This window comes from Hippopotamus amphibius, chromosome 9 (assembly GCF_030028045.1).
Source record: "Hippopotamus amphibius kiboko isolate mHipAmp2 chromosome 9, mHipAmp2.hap2, whole genome shotgun sequence".
Classification (NCBI taxonomy): domain Eukaryota; kingdom Metazoa; phylum Chordata; class Mammalia; order Artiodactyla; family Hippopotamidae; genus Hippopotamus; species Hippopotamus amphibius.
The window spans coordinates 122,938,053-122,953,850 of NC_080194.1; the positions used below are offsets into that span (position 1 = coordinate 122,938,053).

At 41.8% G+C, this 15,798-nt stretch overlaps 1 protein-coding gene across 1 annotated transcript in view; it reads left to right on the forward strand.

The window, feature by feature from the left end:
• The window catches only part of LOC130860594 (ATP-binding cassette sub-family A member 17-like), a 137,088-nt gene that overhangs the window by 117,721 nt on the left and 3,569 nt on the right, over positions 1-15,798 (forward strand). The window contains exon 27 of the mRNA XM_057749001.1: positions 7,387-7,574. Coding sequence (XP_057604984.1) covers positions 7,387-7,574 — 188 coding nt within the window. The remainder of the gene's footprint in view (positions 1-7,386; positions 7,575-15,798) is intronic.

The following is a 15,798-nucleotide window of genomic DNA, read 5'->3' on the forward strand; positions in this document are numbered from 1 at the left end:
TCCATGCAAATGGAAGTCAAAGGAAGCTGGAGAAGCAATACTCATATCAGACAAATTAGACCTTAAAGTAAAGAGACAAGGAAGGACACTACATAATGATCAAGGGATCAATCCAAGAAGAAGATATGAAAATTGTAAATATCTATGCCCCCAATATAGGAGCACCTCAATACATAAGGCAAATGCTAACAGCCATAAAAGGGGACATCGACAGTAACACAATAATAGTGGGAGACTTGAACACCCCACTTACATCAATGGACAGATCATCCAAACAGAAAATAAAGACACACAAGCTTTAAATGACACATTAGACCATCTCGACTTAATTGATATTTATAGGACATTCCATCCAAAAACGACAGAATACACTTTCTTCTCAAGTGCACATGGAACATTTTCCAGGATAGATCATATCTTGGGTCACAAATCAAGCCTCAGTAAATTCAAGAAAATTGAAATCATATCAAGCATCTTCTCAGACCACAATGCCATGAGACTAGATATCAATTACAGGAAAAAAACTGCAAAAAATACAAACACATGGAGGCTAAACAATTCACTCTTAAACAACCAAGAAATCACTAAAGAAACCAAAGAGGAAATCAAAAAATATCTAGAAACAAATGACACTGAAAACACAACAACCCAAAACCTATGGGACACAGCAAAAGCAGTTCTAAGAGGGAAGTTTATAGCAATACAGTCCTACTTAAGAAACAAGAAAATTATCAAATAAACAACCTAACCTTACACCTAAAACAACTAGAGAAAGAAGAACAAAAAAAAAAAAAAACCCCAAAGTGAGCAGAAGGAAAGAAATCATAAAGATCAGATCAGAAATAAATGAAAAAGAAATGAAAGAAACAATAGCAAAGATCAATAAAACTAAAAGCTGGTTCTTTGAGAAGATAAATAAAATTGATAAACCATTAGCCAGACTCATCAAGAAAAAAAGGGAGAAGATGCAAATCAACAGAATTAGCAATGAAAAAGGAGAAGTAACAACTGACACTGCAGAAATACAAAAGATCATGAGAGACTACTACAAGCAACTATATGCCAATAAATTGGATAACCTGGAAGAAATGGATAAATTCTTAGAAAAGTACAATATTCTAAGACCGAACCAGGAAGAAATAGAAAATATGAACAGACCAATCACAAGCACTGAAGTTGAGACTGTGATTAAAAATCTCCCAACAAAAAAAAGCCCAGGGCCAGATGGCTTCACAGGTGAATTCTATCAAACATTTCAAGAAGAGCTAACACCTATCCTTCTCAATTGCTCCCAAAATATAGCAGAAGGTGGAACACTCCCAAACTCATTCTATGAGGCCACCATCACCCTAATACCAAAACCAGGAAAAGATGTCACAAAAAAAGAACATTACAAGCCAATATCACTGATGAATATAGATGCAAAAATCCTCAACAAAATACTAGCAAACAGACTCCAACAGCACATTAAAAAGATCATACACCGGGACGTCCCTGGTGGTGCAGTGGTTGGGAGTACACCTGCCAGTTCAGGGGACATGGGTTCAATCCCTGCTACAGGAGGATCCCACAAGCAACTGGGCCCATGCCACACAACTACTGAGCCTGTGCTCTAGAGCCCGCAAGCCACAACTATTGAGCCCATGTGCCACAGCTGCTGAGGCCCATGTGCCTGGAGTCCATGCTGGGCAATAAGAGAAGCCACTGCAAGCACCACAATGAAGAGTGGCCCCCACCTGCCACAACTAGAGAAAGCCCATGTACAGCAACAAAGACCCAATGCAGCCAATAAATAAATGAATAAATTTATTTTTTAAAAAAAGATCATACACCATGATCAAGTGGGGTTTATCCCTGGAATGCAAGGATTCTTCAACATACGCAAATCAATCAATGTAATACATCATATTAACAAATTGAAGGATAAAAACCATATGATCATTTCAATAGATGCAGAAAAGTCTTTTGACAGAGTTCAACATCCATTTATGATAAAAACTCTCCAGAAAATGGGCATAGAAGGACATTGCCTCAACATGATAAAAGCCATATATGACAAACCAACAGCCAGCATCATTCTAAATGGTGAAAAACTGAACACATTCCTTCTAAGGACAGGAAAAAGACAAGGGTGCCAACTCTCACCACTATTATTCAACATAGTTTTGGAAGTTTTAGTCACAGCAATCAGAGAAGAAAAAGAAATAAAAGGAATCCAAATTGGAAAAGAAGTAAAATTGTCACTCCTTGCAAATGACATGATATTATACATAGAAAACCCTAAAGATTCTACCAGAAAACTGCTAGCATGAAACAATGAATTTAGTAAAGTAGCAGGATACAAAATTAATGCACAGAAATCTCTTGCATTACTATACACTAATAATGAAAGAGCAGAAAGAGAAATTAAGGAAACACTCCCATTTACCACTGCAACAAAAAGAATAAAATACCTAGGAATAAACCTGCCTGAGGAGGCAAAAGACCTGTATGCAGAAAACTATATGACACTAATGAAAGAAATCAAAGACGATACAAACAGATGGAGGGACATACCATATTCTTGGATTGGAAGAATCAACATTGTGAAAATGACTATATTACTGAAAGCAACTGACAGATTCAATGCAATCCCTATCAAATTACCAATGGCATTTTTCACAGAACTAGAACAAGAAATTTTATGATTTGTATGAAATGCAAAAGACCCCAAATAGCCAAAGCGATCTTGAGAAGGAGAGACGGAGCTGGATAAATCAGGCTCCCTGACTTCAAAGTATACGACAAGACAACAGTGCTCAAGACAGTATGGTACTGGCACAAAACCAGAAATATAGATCAATGGAACAGGATGGAAAGCCCAGAGATAAACTATGGTCAACTAATCTATGACAAAGGAGGCAAGGATATACAATGGACAAAAGGCAGCCTCTTCAATAAGTGGTGCTGGGAAAACTGGACAGCTACATGTAAAAGAATGAAATTAGAACACTCCCTAACACCAGACACAAAAATAAACTCAAAATGGTTTAAAGAGCTAAATGTAAGGCCAGACACTATAAAACTCCTAGAGGGAAACATAGGAAGAGCACTCTTCGACGTAAATCACAGCAAGATCTTTTTTTGACCCACCTCCTATAGTAATGCAAATAAAAACAAAAATAAATAAGTGGGACCTAATGAAACTTCAAAACTTCTGCACAGCAAAGGAAACCATAAGCATGACGAAAAGACAACCCTCAGAATGGGAGAAAATATTTGCAAGCAAGTCAACAGGCAAGGGATTAATCTCCAAAATATATAAACAGTTCATCCAGCTCAATATCAAAAAAACAAACAACCCAATCAAAAAATGGGCAGAAGACCTAAGCAGGCATTTCTCCAAAGAAGACATACAGATGGCCAAGAGGCACATGAAAATCTGCTCAACATCACTAATTATTAGAGAAATGCAAATCAGAACTACAATGAGATAGCACCTCACACCGGTTAGAATGGGCAACATCAGAAAACCTACAAACAGTAATGCTGGAGAGGGTGTGGAGAAAAGGGAACGCTCTTGCACAGTTGGTGGGAATGTAAATTGATACAGCCACTATGGAGAACAGTATGGAGGTTCCTTGAAAAACTAAAAATAGAGTTACCATATAAACCCAGCAATCCCACTACTGGGCATATACCTGGAGAACACCGTAAATCAAAAAGACACATGCACTCCAATGTTCATTGCAGCACTATTTACAATAGCCAGGACATGGAAGCAACCTAAGTGTCCATCAACAGATGAATGGATACAGAAGATGTGGTACATATATACAATGTAATATTACTCAGCTGTGAAAAGCAATGAAACTGGGACATTTGTAGAGACATGGATGGACCTAGAGACTGTCATACAGAGTGAAGTGAGTCAGAAAGAGAAAAACAAATATCGTATATTACCACATATATGGGGAATCTAGAAAAATGGTACAAATCAACCAGTTTGCAAGGCAGAAATGGAGACACAGATGTAGAAAACAAACATATGGACACCAAGTGGGAAAAGTGGGGAGGGTTGGGGGGGAATGAATTGGGAGATTGGGATACCAAATTGTACACTCTAAATATATGCAGTTTATTGTCTGTTAACTGTATCTCAATATAATTTCTTAAAAAAAATCTAAATATAAGGATGTCCTAGGTGGCGCAGTGGTTAAGAATCCGCCTGCCAATGCAGGGGACACAGGTTCGAGCCCTGCTCTGGGAAGATTCTACATGCCACGGAGCAACTAAGCCCGTGTGCCACAACTGTTGAGCCCATGTGCCACAATTATTGAAGCCCACGTACCTAGAGCCTGTGTTCTGCAACAAGAGAAGCCACTACAATGAGGAGCCCTCGCACCACAATGAAGAGTATCCCCCCCTCGCAGCAACTGGAGAAGGCCCGTGTGCAGCAACGAAGACCCAACTCAGCCAATAAATAAATAAATTTTTTTAAAAATCTAAATATAAGACCAGAAACCATAAAACTCCTGGAAGAGAATATAGTCAGAACACTCTTCGACATAAATCATATAGCAGTATGTTTTTTGGATCTGTCTCTTAAGGCCAGGGACACAAAAAGAAAAATAAACAAATGGGACCTAATTAAACTTAAAAACTCTCACACAGCAAAGGAAGCCATCGACAAAATGAAAAGACAGCCTACTGAATAGGAGAAAACATTTGCAAGTAATATGACTGATAAGGGGTTAATATCCAAAATATATAAAAAGCTCCTACAACTCAACATCAAAAAAACAAACAATCTGATTAAAAAATGAGTAGAAGGGGAATTCCCTGGAGGTCTAGTGCTTAGGACTGTGCACTTTCACTGACGAGGGCGCAGGTTCAATCCCTGGTCAGGGAACTAAGATCCCACAAGCCTCATGGCGCAGTAAAAACAAACAAAAACACTAAAAAAATAATTTAAAAAAGGGAGGGGGACAGAAGACCTGAATAAGCATTTTTCCAAAGAAGATATGCAGATGGCCAACAGGCACATGAGAAGATACTCAACATCACTAATCATCAGAGAAAGGTAAATCAAAACCACAATGAGGTATCACCTCACAATTGTCAGAATGGCTATCATCAAAAAGTGTACAAATAACAAATGTTAGTGAGGTTGTGGAGAAAAGGAAACCCTCACACACTGTTGGTGGGAATGTAAATTGGTGCAGTCACTATGGAAAACAGTATGGAGGTTCCTTGAAAAACTAAAAACAGAGCTACCATATGATTCAGCAATTCCACTTCTGGGTATATATCCAAAGAAAATTAAAACACTAATTCTAAAAGATACATGCACCCCAGTGTTCATAGTAACATTATTTACAATAGCCAAGATATGGAAGCAACCTAAGTGTCCATCAACAGGTGAATGGATAAAGAAGATGTTTATCCATTCATGCAATATTGCACCACACAATGCAATATTACACAGCCATAAAAAAGAAAGAAATTCTGCCATATGCAACAACATGGATGGACCTAGAAAGTATTATACTTAGTGAAGTGTCAGACAGAGAAAGACAAATACTGTATATTATCAAGTTATATGTGGAATCTAAAAAATAAAACAAATGAATGTATATAACAAAAAAGAAAGACTCACAAACATAGAAAACAAATTAGCGGTTACCAGTGAGGAGAGGGAAGTGAGGAGGGGCAAGATGGGGTGGATTGAGAGATACAAATGACTATATAAAATGAATAGGCAACAAGCATGTATTGTACAGCACAGGGAAATACAGCCATTATTTTGTAATAAATGGAGTAAAATCTATAAAAATATTGAATCACTATGTTGTATACCTGAAACTAATATTGTAAATCAACTATACATCAACAACAAAAAATTTTTAGCGAACTAGAAATAGAAGAAACATTTGGTTAAAATCGGTTGATAAAGGCAATGAGAAATCTTCACACTTAACAGCAAATATTTGAAGCATCTTCATTCAAGTCATCTGTGTTTTTCTTCTCAGCAGTTCCTTCCAACCTAGTGACTTCTGTCTTCAGGGAAAGCCCAGTCTGGGAATCCAAAGCCCTGCCTTTAGTTGGGTGATGCAAACATTCTTCCCTAAGCAGACACTCTGGGTGGTTTTCTGGTTTGCAACCTATCATGGTCTCCCCACCTGCCACCCCCAAATAGCAAAGGCCAGAGCTGTCCAGCTACTTCAGAGGGAGGAGGAAAGGAGAAGGAAGAACATTGGTTATCTTTCAAAAATAGTATCTTACTATTTTCATCTTCTGTTCCAGGAGAGCGCTTGAACATGGGCACAAATCAGGGTGGTTCTCTACAAGTTCATGATGGCAAAAACTTGGAAATACTACATATGTGCCTGAGTCTTTTTTTTTTTAATTTATTTTTGGCTACATTGGGTCTTTGTTGTTGTGCTTGGGCTTTCTCTAGTTGTGGCGAGCAGGGGCTATTCTTTGTTGCAGAGAGTGAGCTTCTCAGTGTGGTGGCTTCTCTTGTTGCGGAGCATGGGCTCTAGGTGCACAGGCTTCAGTAGTTGCGGTGCTCAGGCTCAGTAGTTGCAGCTCACGGGCTCTAGAGCACAGACTCAGTAGTTGTGGCACACGGGCTTATTAGTTTCTCCATGGCATGTGGGATCTTCCCAGCCAGGGACTGAACTCGTGTCTCCTGCATTGGCAGGCAGATTCTTAACCACTGCGCCACCAGGGAAGTCCCATGCCCAAATCTTTTATAAGCAGCCAACTCAAATCTAGAAACGTTCCCTGGATAACTAAGTAGCTGTTAAACTGAGTTGGAGTAGGTTTGTATTTACTGACTAAGGAAGATCTTTAGGACATAATGTTGAGTTTAAAAAGCAAGTTGCAGAATGGTAGATAAAGGACGATCCTGTTTACCACATAATTGGTCCCCGCAGGGACCACAGAGCTGTACAAAAGTCTGGAAGTGCACCCCCATGTGACTGCATTGCCCAGGGCAGGCCCTGGCAAGAGACTCCAGCAGCCTTACAAAGAAAATCTATTCATGGGTTACATGTCTAATAGAAAAGATGTTTAAAGACGCTTAAATAAAACATCTTCTGCTGACCATACATTTGGAAGATGACAAGAGGTAGGGAGCACTGGGCACTGAGGTTTCCTGCCAGGCAGGCAGGAAGTAAGTGCTCCAGCCCCAGGTGTGCCCTCCAGAATCGGGGTTCACGCCACCAGCTAGAGCTCATCCAGGCTCCTGAACCTCACTGTTGGCCCATGGCACCCCATGGCACACGTCCGTTCATGTGGCACATGTGGGTGTGCACAGGGGAGAGGCAGGGACCAGGCCCCTGACCAATTGGCAGCTTTCCTTCTGACTCACCTCCCCCTTGGGCTGTGTTCCAACCCCAGGTGCGGCAGTGGATCGGCTACTGTCCCCAGTTTGATGCCCTGCTGGACCACATGACGGGCAAGGAGACTCTGGTCATGTACGCCAGGCTCCGGGGCATCCCCGAGCGCCATATCAGTGCCTGTGTGGACCAAATTCTTGATGACTTACTCATGCACACATACGCCGACAACCTGGTGAAGACCTACAGGTGAGACTTGGGGCTTCCTCAGCCCTTCCCCCTCTAGTAATAAGATGTGCTCTGGTTCTTCTTAGTGCTGGGGGTAGGGTGGGGCAAGGCCTGTCAGCTCTGTGCCTGGGGTAGTTGTGTGGTCCATGCTACTGCGTGGATTTTCAGGGAGGCGGCCTCCCTCCCCTGTAAGAATGGGTCAATGGCCTGGGCTGCCCCAAGGCACCATTTCCCCTTGGCCCTGGGCAGTTACATGGCTGAGGATGGGCAGACACACCACTGGTGTTATTCTTCCTGCCACTTCACAATGGGCTTCTTTATTTTTATTTTTTTAATGTTTATTGGAGTATAATTGCTTTACAGTATTGTGTCAGTTTCTGCTGTACAACAAAGTGAAAGAGCCACATGTATACATATATCCCCATATCCCCTCCCTCTTGAGCCTCCCTCCCAACCTTCCTATCCCACTCCTTTAAGTCTTCACAAAGCATCAAGCTGGTCTCCCTGTGCTCTGTAGTAGCTTCCCACTAGCCATCTATTTTACATTTGGTAGTATATGTCGATGCTACTCTCTCACTACGTCCCAGCTTCCCCTCCCCACAGTGTCCTCAAGTCCGTTCTCTATGTCTGCACCTCTATTCCTACCCTGCCCCAAGGAAGGTTCATCAGTACCATTTTTCTAGATTCCGCATATATGTGTTAGCATACAGTATTTGTTTTTCTCTTTCTGGCTTACTTCACTTTGTATGACAGACTCTAGATCCATCCACATCACTATGAATAGCTCAATTTCATCCCTTTTTGTGGCTGAGTAATATTCCATTGTATATGTGTGCCACATCTTCTTTATCCATTCATCTGTTGATGGACATTTAGGTTGCTTCCATGTCCTGGCTATTGTAAACAGTGCTGCAATGAACATTGTGGTATATATAGCTTTTTGAATTATGGTTTTATCCAGGTATATGCCCAGTAGTCAGATTGGTGGGTCATATGATAGTTCCATTTTTAGTTTTTAAGGAAACTCCATACTGTTTTCCATAGTGGCTCTATCAATTTACATTCCCACCAACGGTGCAGGAGGGTTCCCTTTTCTCCACCCTCTCCAGCATTTATTGTTTCTAGATTTTTTGATGATGGCCATTCTGACTGATGTGAGGTGATACTTCCTTGTGGTTTTGATTTGTGTTTCTCTAATGATTAGTGATGTTGAGCATCTTTTCATGTGTCTGTTGGCCATCTGTATGTCTTCCTTCGAGAAATGTCTATTCAGGTCTTCTGCCCATTTTTTGATTGGGTTGTTTGTTTTTTTGATATTGAGCTGCATGAGCTGCTTGTGTATTTTGGAGATTAATCCTTTGTCCGTTGCTTCATTTACAAATATTTTCTCCCATTCTGAGGGTTGTCTTTTTGTCTGGCTTATGGTTTCTTTTGCTCTGCAAAAGCTTTTAAGTTTCATTAGGTCCCATTTGTTTATTTTTGTTTTTATTTCCATTATTCTGGGAGGTGGGTCAAGAAGGATCTTGCTATGATTTATGTCATAGAGTGTTCTGCCTATATTTTCCTCTAAGAGTTTTATAGTGTGTGGTCTTACATTTAGGTCTTTAATCCATTTTGAGTTTATTTTTTTGTATGGTGTTAGGTAGTGTTCTAGTTTCATTCTTTTACAGCACCACTTGTTGAAGAGGCTGTCTTTTCTCCATTGTATGTTCTTGCCTCCTTTGTCATATATTAGGTGACCATATGTGTGTGGGTCTATCTCTGGGCTTTCTATCCTATACCATTGATCTATATTTCTGTTTTTGTGCCAGTACCATACTGTCTTGATTACTGTAGCTTTGTAGTATAGTCTGAAATTGGGGAGCCTGATTCCTTCAGCTCCGTTTTTCTTTCTCAAGATTGCTTTGGCTATTTGGGGTCTTTTGTGTTTCCACACAAATTGTAAAAATTTTTGTTCTAATTCTGTGAAGAATGCCATTGGTAATTTGATAGGGATTGCATTGAATCTGTAGCTTGCTTTGGATAGTATAGTCTTTTTCACAATGTCGATTCTTTCAATCCAAGAATATGATATATTTCTCCATCTGTTCATGTCATCTTTGATTTCTTTCATCAGTGTTTTATAGTTTTCTGCATACAAGTCTTTTGTATCCTTAGGTAGGTTTATGCCTAGATATTTTACTCTTTCTGTTGCGATGGTAAAGGGAATTGTTTCCTTAATTTCTCTTTCTGATTTTTCATTGTTAGTGTATAGGAATGCAAGAGATTTCTGCGCATTAATTTTATTTATTTATTATTTATTATTTTTATTTTTTTGGGGGGTACACCAAGTTCAACCATCTGTTTTTATACACATATCCCCATATTCCCTCCCTCCCTCAACTCCCCCCCCACCCTCCCTCGAGTCCCCCCCACCCTCCCCGTCCCAGTCCTCTAAGGCATCTTCCATCCTTGAGTTGGATCTGCGCATTAATTTTATATCCTGCAACTTTTACAAATTCATTGATTAGTTCTAGTAGTTTTCTGGTGGCATCTTTAGGATTTTCTGTGTATAGTAACATCTCATCTGCAAACAGTGACAGTTTTACTTCTTGTTTTCCAATTCGTATCCCTTTTATTTCTTTTTCTTCTCTGATTGCCATGGCTAGGACTTCCAAAACTATGTTGAATAAGAGTGGCAGTAGTGAACATCCTTGTCTTGTTCCTGACCCTAGTGGAAATGCTTTCAGATTTTCACCATTGAGAATAATGTTTGCTGTGGGTTTATCATATATGGCCTTTATTATGTTGAGGTAGGTTCCCTCTATGCCAACCCCATTTTCTGGAGAGTTTTTATCATAAATGGGTGTTGAATTTTGTCAAAAGCTTTTTCTGCATCTATTGAGATGATCATGTAGTTTTTATCCTTCAACTTGTTAATATGTTAATCAATATGTATCACATTGATTGATTTGCATATATTGAAGAACCCTTGCATTCCAGGGATAAACCCCACTTGATCATGGTGTGTGATCCTTTTAATGTGTTGTTGGATTCTGTTTGCTAGTATTTTGTTGAGGATTTTTGCATCTAAATTCATCAGCGATATTGGTCTGTACTTTTTTTGTGTGATATCTTTGGTTTCGGTATCAGGGTGATGGTGGCCTCATAGAATTAATTTGGGAATGTTTCTCCCTCTGCAATTTTTAGAAAAGTTTGAGAAGAATAGGTGTTAGCTCGTCTCTAAATGTTTGATAGAATTCACCTGTGAAGCCATTTAGCCCTGGACTTCTGTTTGTTGGAAGATTTTTTATTACAGTTTCAATTTCATTACTTGTGATAAGTCTGTTTATATTTTCTAATTCTTCCTAATTTCAGTCTTGGAAAATTGTACCTTTCCAAGAATTTGTGTATTTCTTCAAGGTTGTCCATTTTATTGGCATATAGTTGTTTGTAGTAGTCTCCTATAATCCTTTGTATTTCTGCAGTGTCAGTTGTGATTTCTCCTTTTTCATTTCTAATTTTACTGATTTGTGTCCTCTCCCTTTTTTTCTTGATGAGTCTGTCTAAACATTTATCAATTTTGTTTATCTTCTCAAAGAACCAACTTTTAGTTTTATTGATCTTTGCTATTGTTTTCTTCATTTCTATTTCATTTATTTCTGCTCTGATCTTTATGATTTCTTTCCTTCTACTGATTTTGGGTTTTCTTTGTTCTTCTTTCTCTAGTTGTTTCAGGTGTATGGCTAGATTGTTTACTTGAGATTTTTCTTGTTTCTTGGGGTGAGATTGAATTGCTATAAAATTCCCTCTTAGAACTGCTTTTGCTGCATCCCATAGGTTTTGGGTCATTGTGTTTTCATTGTCATTTCTTTCTATGTATTTTTAAATGTCTTCTTTGATTTCTTCAGTAATCACTTGGTTATTTAGTAGTGCATTGTTTAGCCTCCATATATTTGTGTTTTTTACAGTTTTTTTTCCTGTAGTTGATTTCTAATCTCATAGCATTGTGGTCAGAAAAGATGCCTGATATGATTTCAGTTTTCTTGAATTTTCCAAGACTTGATTTGTGACCCAAGATGTGATCTATTCTGGAGAATGTTCCATGTGTACTTAAGAAGAAAGTGTATTCTGCCACTTTTGGGTGGAATGTCCTATAAATATCAATTAAATCTATTTGGTCTATTGTGTCATTTAAAGCTTGTGTTTCCTCGTTTATTTTCTGTTTGGATGATCTGTCCATTGGTGTAAGTGGGGTGTTAAAGTCCCCTATTATAATTGTGTCTCTGTCAATTTCTGCTTTTATGGCTGTTAGCATTTGCCTTATGTATTGAGGTGCTTCTGTGTTGGGTGCATAAATATTTACAAGTGTTATATCTTCTTCTTGGAGTAATCCTTTGATCCCTATGTGGTGTCCTTCCTTATCTCTTGTAACCGTATTTTAAAGTCTATTTTATCTGATATGAGTATTGCTACTCCAGCTTTCTTTTGATTTCCATTTCCATGTAATATCTTTTTCCATCCCTTCACTTTCAGTCTGTATGTGTCCCTAGGTCTGAAATGGGTCTCTTGTAGACAACATATGTGTTGGTCTTGTTTTTGTATCTGTTCAGCCAATCTGTGTCCTTTGGTCAGAGCATTTAATCCATTTACATTCAATGTTACTATTTTTTTCAATGTTATTATTCATATGTATGTACCTATTACCATTTTCTTAATTGTGTTGGGTTTGTTTTTGTGGGTCTTTTTCTTCTCTTGTGTTTCCCTCCTAGAGAATTTCCTTTAGCATTTGTTGCAAAGCTGGTTTGGTGGTGCTGAATTCTCTTAGCTTTTGCTTGTCTGTAAAGCTTTTGATTTCTCCATCAAATCTGAATGAGATCCTTGCTGGGTGGAGTAATCTTGGTTGTAGGTTTTTCTCTCTCATCCCTTTAAGTATATCCTGCCACTCCCTTCTGACCTGTAGGGTTTCTGCAGAAAAATCAGCTGATAATCTTACAGGGTTTCCTTTGTATGTTATTTTTTGCTTTTCCCTTGCTGCTTTTAATATTTTTTCTTTTAATTTTAATTTTTGTTAATTTGACTAATATGTGATTTGGTGTGTTTCTTCTAGGGTTAATCCTGTATGGGACTCTCTGTGCTTCCTGGACTTGGGAGACTATTTCTTTTCCCATGTTAGGGAAATTTTCCACTATAATCTCTTCAAATATTTTCTCAGACCCTTTCTTTTTCTATTCTTTTTCTGGGGCCCCTGTAATTTGAATGTTAGTGCATTTAGTGTTGTCCCAGAGGTCTCTAAGACTGTCCTCGATTCTTTTCATTCTTTTTTCTTTATTCTCTTCCTTGACATATATTCCCACCATTCTATCTTCCATCTCACTTATTCGTCCTTCTGCCTCAGTTATTCTGTTATTGATACTTTCCAGTGTATTTTTCACTTCAGTTATTGTGTTTATCTCTGATTGTTTGTTCTTTAGTTCTTCTAGATCTCTGTTAAACATTTATTTTCTTGATTCTATTTCTGAGATTCTGAATCATCTTTACTATCATTACTCTGAATTCTTTTTCAGCTAGGTTGCCTATTTCCTCTTCATCTATTTGGTCTTGTGTGTTTTTACCTTGTTCCTTCATCTGTGACATAATTTTTTGTTATCTCATTTTTTCCTCTCCTTTGGATGGGTGGGATTGTGTTCTTGTCTCACTGGGTGTTTGGCCTGAGGTTTCAAGCACTGGAGTTTGTAGGCTGTTGAGTAGAGCTGGGTCTTTGTGCTGAGGTGACCCCCTCTGATGAATATTCCCTGGGGTCTGGGGTTCCCTGTTAGTCAAATGTTTTGGACTCAGAACTCCCACCTCAGGAGTTCAGGTCTGACCCCAGGCTTATGAATCAAGACCCCACAAGTCATATGGAGCAGGAAAAGGAAAAAAAAGAAAAGAAAAAAAGGGAAAAAAAAGTAGCAAAACAGCAGAACAATAGCAAGATAAAAAATACAATAAGAATAGGAAACTAACAGATGTGTTAGAAAAAATTTTTAAAAATAGATGGAGCAACAACTGGAAGGTAAAACAACTGTAATAGCCAAAGTGAGGAGGTGGGAAAAAGAAAAAAGGAAGAAAGAAAAAAGAAAAAAAAAAGGCCAGAAAGGGCCTTGGCTGTGAGGGCAGGGCTTAGGCAAGTGTGGGGGTTAGGTAGTGGGTGGTGCCTACACTTAGAAAAGGCCCTGGGGGTGGTGGGGAATGGGGCTTAGGCCCAATGAGGCAGAGGGACCCAGTGATGCCGCTGGTCCTAGGGGCAAAGGACCAGGTCCAGGACCCAGCAGGCTCCCTGGGCCCCAGTTGGTGGGAGAAATGCTAGGCACTTACCCCAGTCCTCTGATCTCAGAGGGTCCCTCCCCCTTGGCCTCTCTTCTTCCCCACCCCCTCCCTCCTATTCCCCTAGGACCCTCACAGCTGGAGGGGGCACTGGAAGGCAGAAGACCAGACTCTGATGCCCAACAGGCTTCCCAGGGCCAACTGGGCTAGGGAAACACCTGCAGCACTTCTTCAGATCTCCCAGTCTCAGAGGGTCCCTGTCCGCCTCTCTTCCTCTTCCGTACCCTCCCTCCCTCCCACTTGCCTAGGTCCCAAGTAACTGGAGGGGACCCTGGAGTGTGAAGGACCAGGTCCGTGAGCCCAGCAGGCTTCCCAGGGCTAGTGAGCAGGGGAAATACCTTCCTCGCCTCCCTCAATCCTCCAATCCCAGAGGGCCCCCTCTCCTGCCCTCCTCTCCTCCTCTCCCCTGCTTTCCTCTTACACCCCTAGGACTAGTGTGACCTAGAAGGACCCTTGGAGGACTGAAGATCTGGCCTGAGAGCACAACAGGCTTCCTGGTGCCAAGTGGGTAGGGAGATTTCCCACAGTGTCTCCCCTGATCCTCTGGTCCTATAAGGTCCCCCCCACCATTGTCTGCCTCTCTTCCTCTTCCCCTCTCCTCCCCATGCCTGTAGGACCCATGCAGCCAGAGAGGGCCCCAGAGCATGAGGGACCAGACTCGGGAGCCCAGCAGACCCGCTGGGCCCAAGTGGGCAGGGGAAAGGCCCTCCACACCTCCCCTGGTCCTCTGATCCTGGAACATCCCACCACTGGTCTGCCTCTCTTCCTCTTCCCCTGCCACACTCCTATGCCCCCAGGACCAACGCATCTCAGAGGGGGCCCTGGAGAGTTGGAGACCAGGCCTGGGAGCCGAGCAGGCTTCCTGGGCCAGTGGGCAGAGAAAATGCCTTCTGCTCCTCCCCTGATCCTCTGATCCCAGAGGGTCCCTCCCCTCTTCCGCCTCTCTTCTTCTCCCCCCACCTCTTCCCTCCTACACCCCTAGGACCAATGGCCCAGAGGGGCCCTTGGAAGGTGGAGGACCGCCCAGAAGGAATATCTGGCAGCGCCTCCCCTATTCTTCCGGTCTTGAGAAGTCCCTTCCCACCCCCACTGTTTGCCTCTCTTCCTCTTCCCCCTTCCCCCTCCCTCCCATGCCCCTAGGACCCACGGGCCGGAGGGGGCCCCCGAAGAGTGAAGGACCAGGCCTGGGAGCCCAGTTCGCTTCCCTGGCAGAGTGAGCAGGGGAAACGCCCTCTCGCCTCCCTGGTCCTGCAATCTCAAAGGCCCCCCCATCAGTCCGCCTCTCCACCTCTTTGCCCCTCCTCCCTCCCTCCTACACCCCTAGGACCGAGGCAGCCCAGAGGGAGCCTCAGAGGGTGGAGGACCCCGCTGGGGAGTCCAGCTGGCTCCCAGGCCCGGGAGCCCAGCAGGCCTCCTGGCCATCTGGGCAGGAGAAACCCAGATGCAGTCCCCCGATCCCCCAAGACCCTGAGGGTCTCTCCAGGCAGGAACCTCCCCCCTCACCCAGCCACCCCCCAGGGGCACCGGTCCTGTCTAGCTTCCACTTCTCTGCCCCCTCTGACTTCCCCTACGTCCTACCCAGTTACTCAGGGGTTCCTCTGGTCTCCTCGGGCCTCCAGTCCCCCACCAGCCTCCAGCAACTGATCTAGTTGTGGGGAGACATGAAGTCTGCATCTTCCTACGCCACCATCTTGACTCCGCCTTGACAATGAGCTTCTGATTCTTGGTAGACTTGGATTTCAAGCACACATTACTGTATCCTGCTCTGTGTGAGGCATCCAAGCTGTTGATGTTCTGCTGAGAAGCCTGGGGGATTTCTCAGTCTTATGTTGCCAGTGATCCTAACCCAACTCCAGTTAGCTTAAACAAAGCAAGGCCACACAGGCTTCCCCTCAGGTTG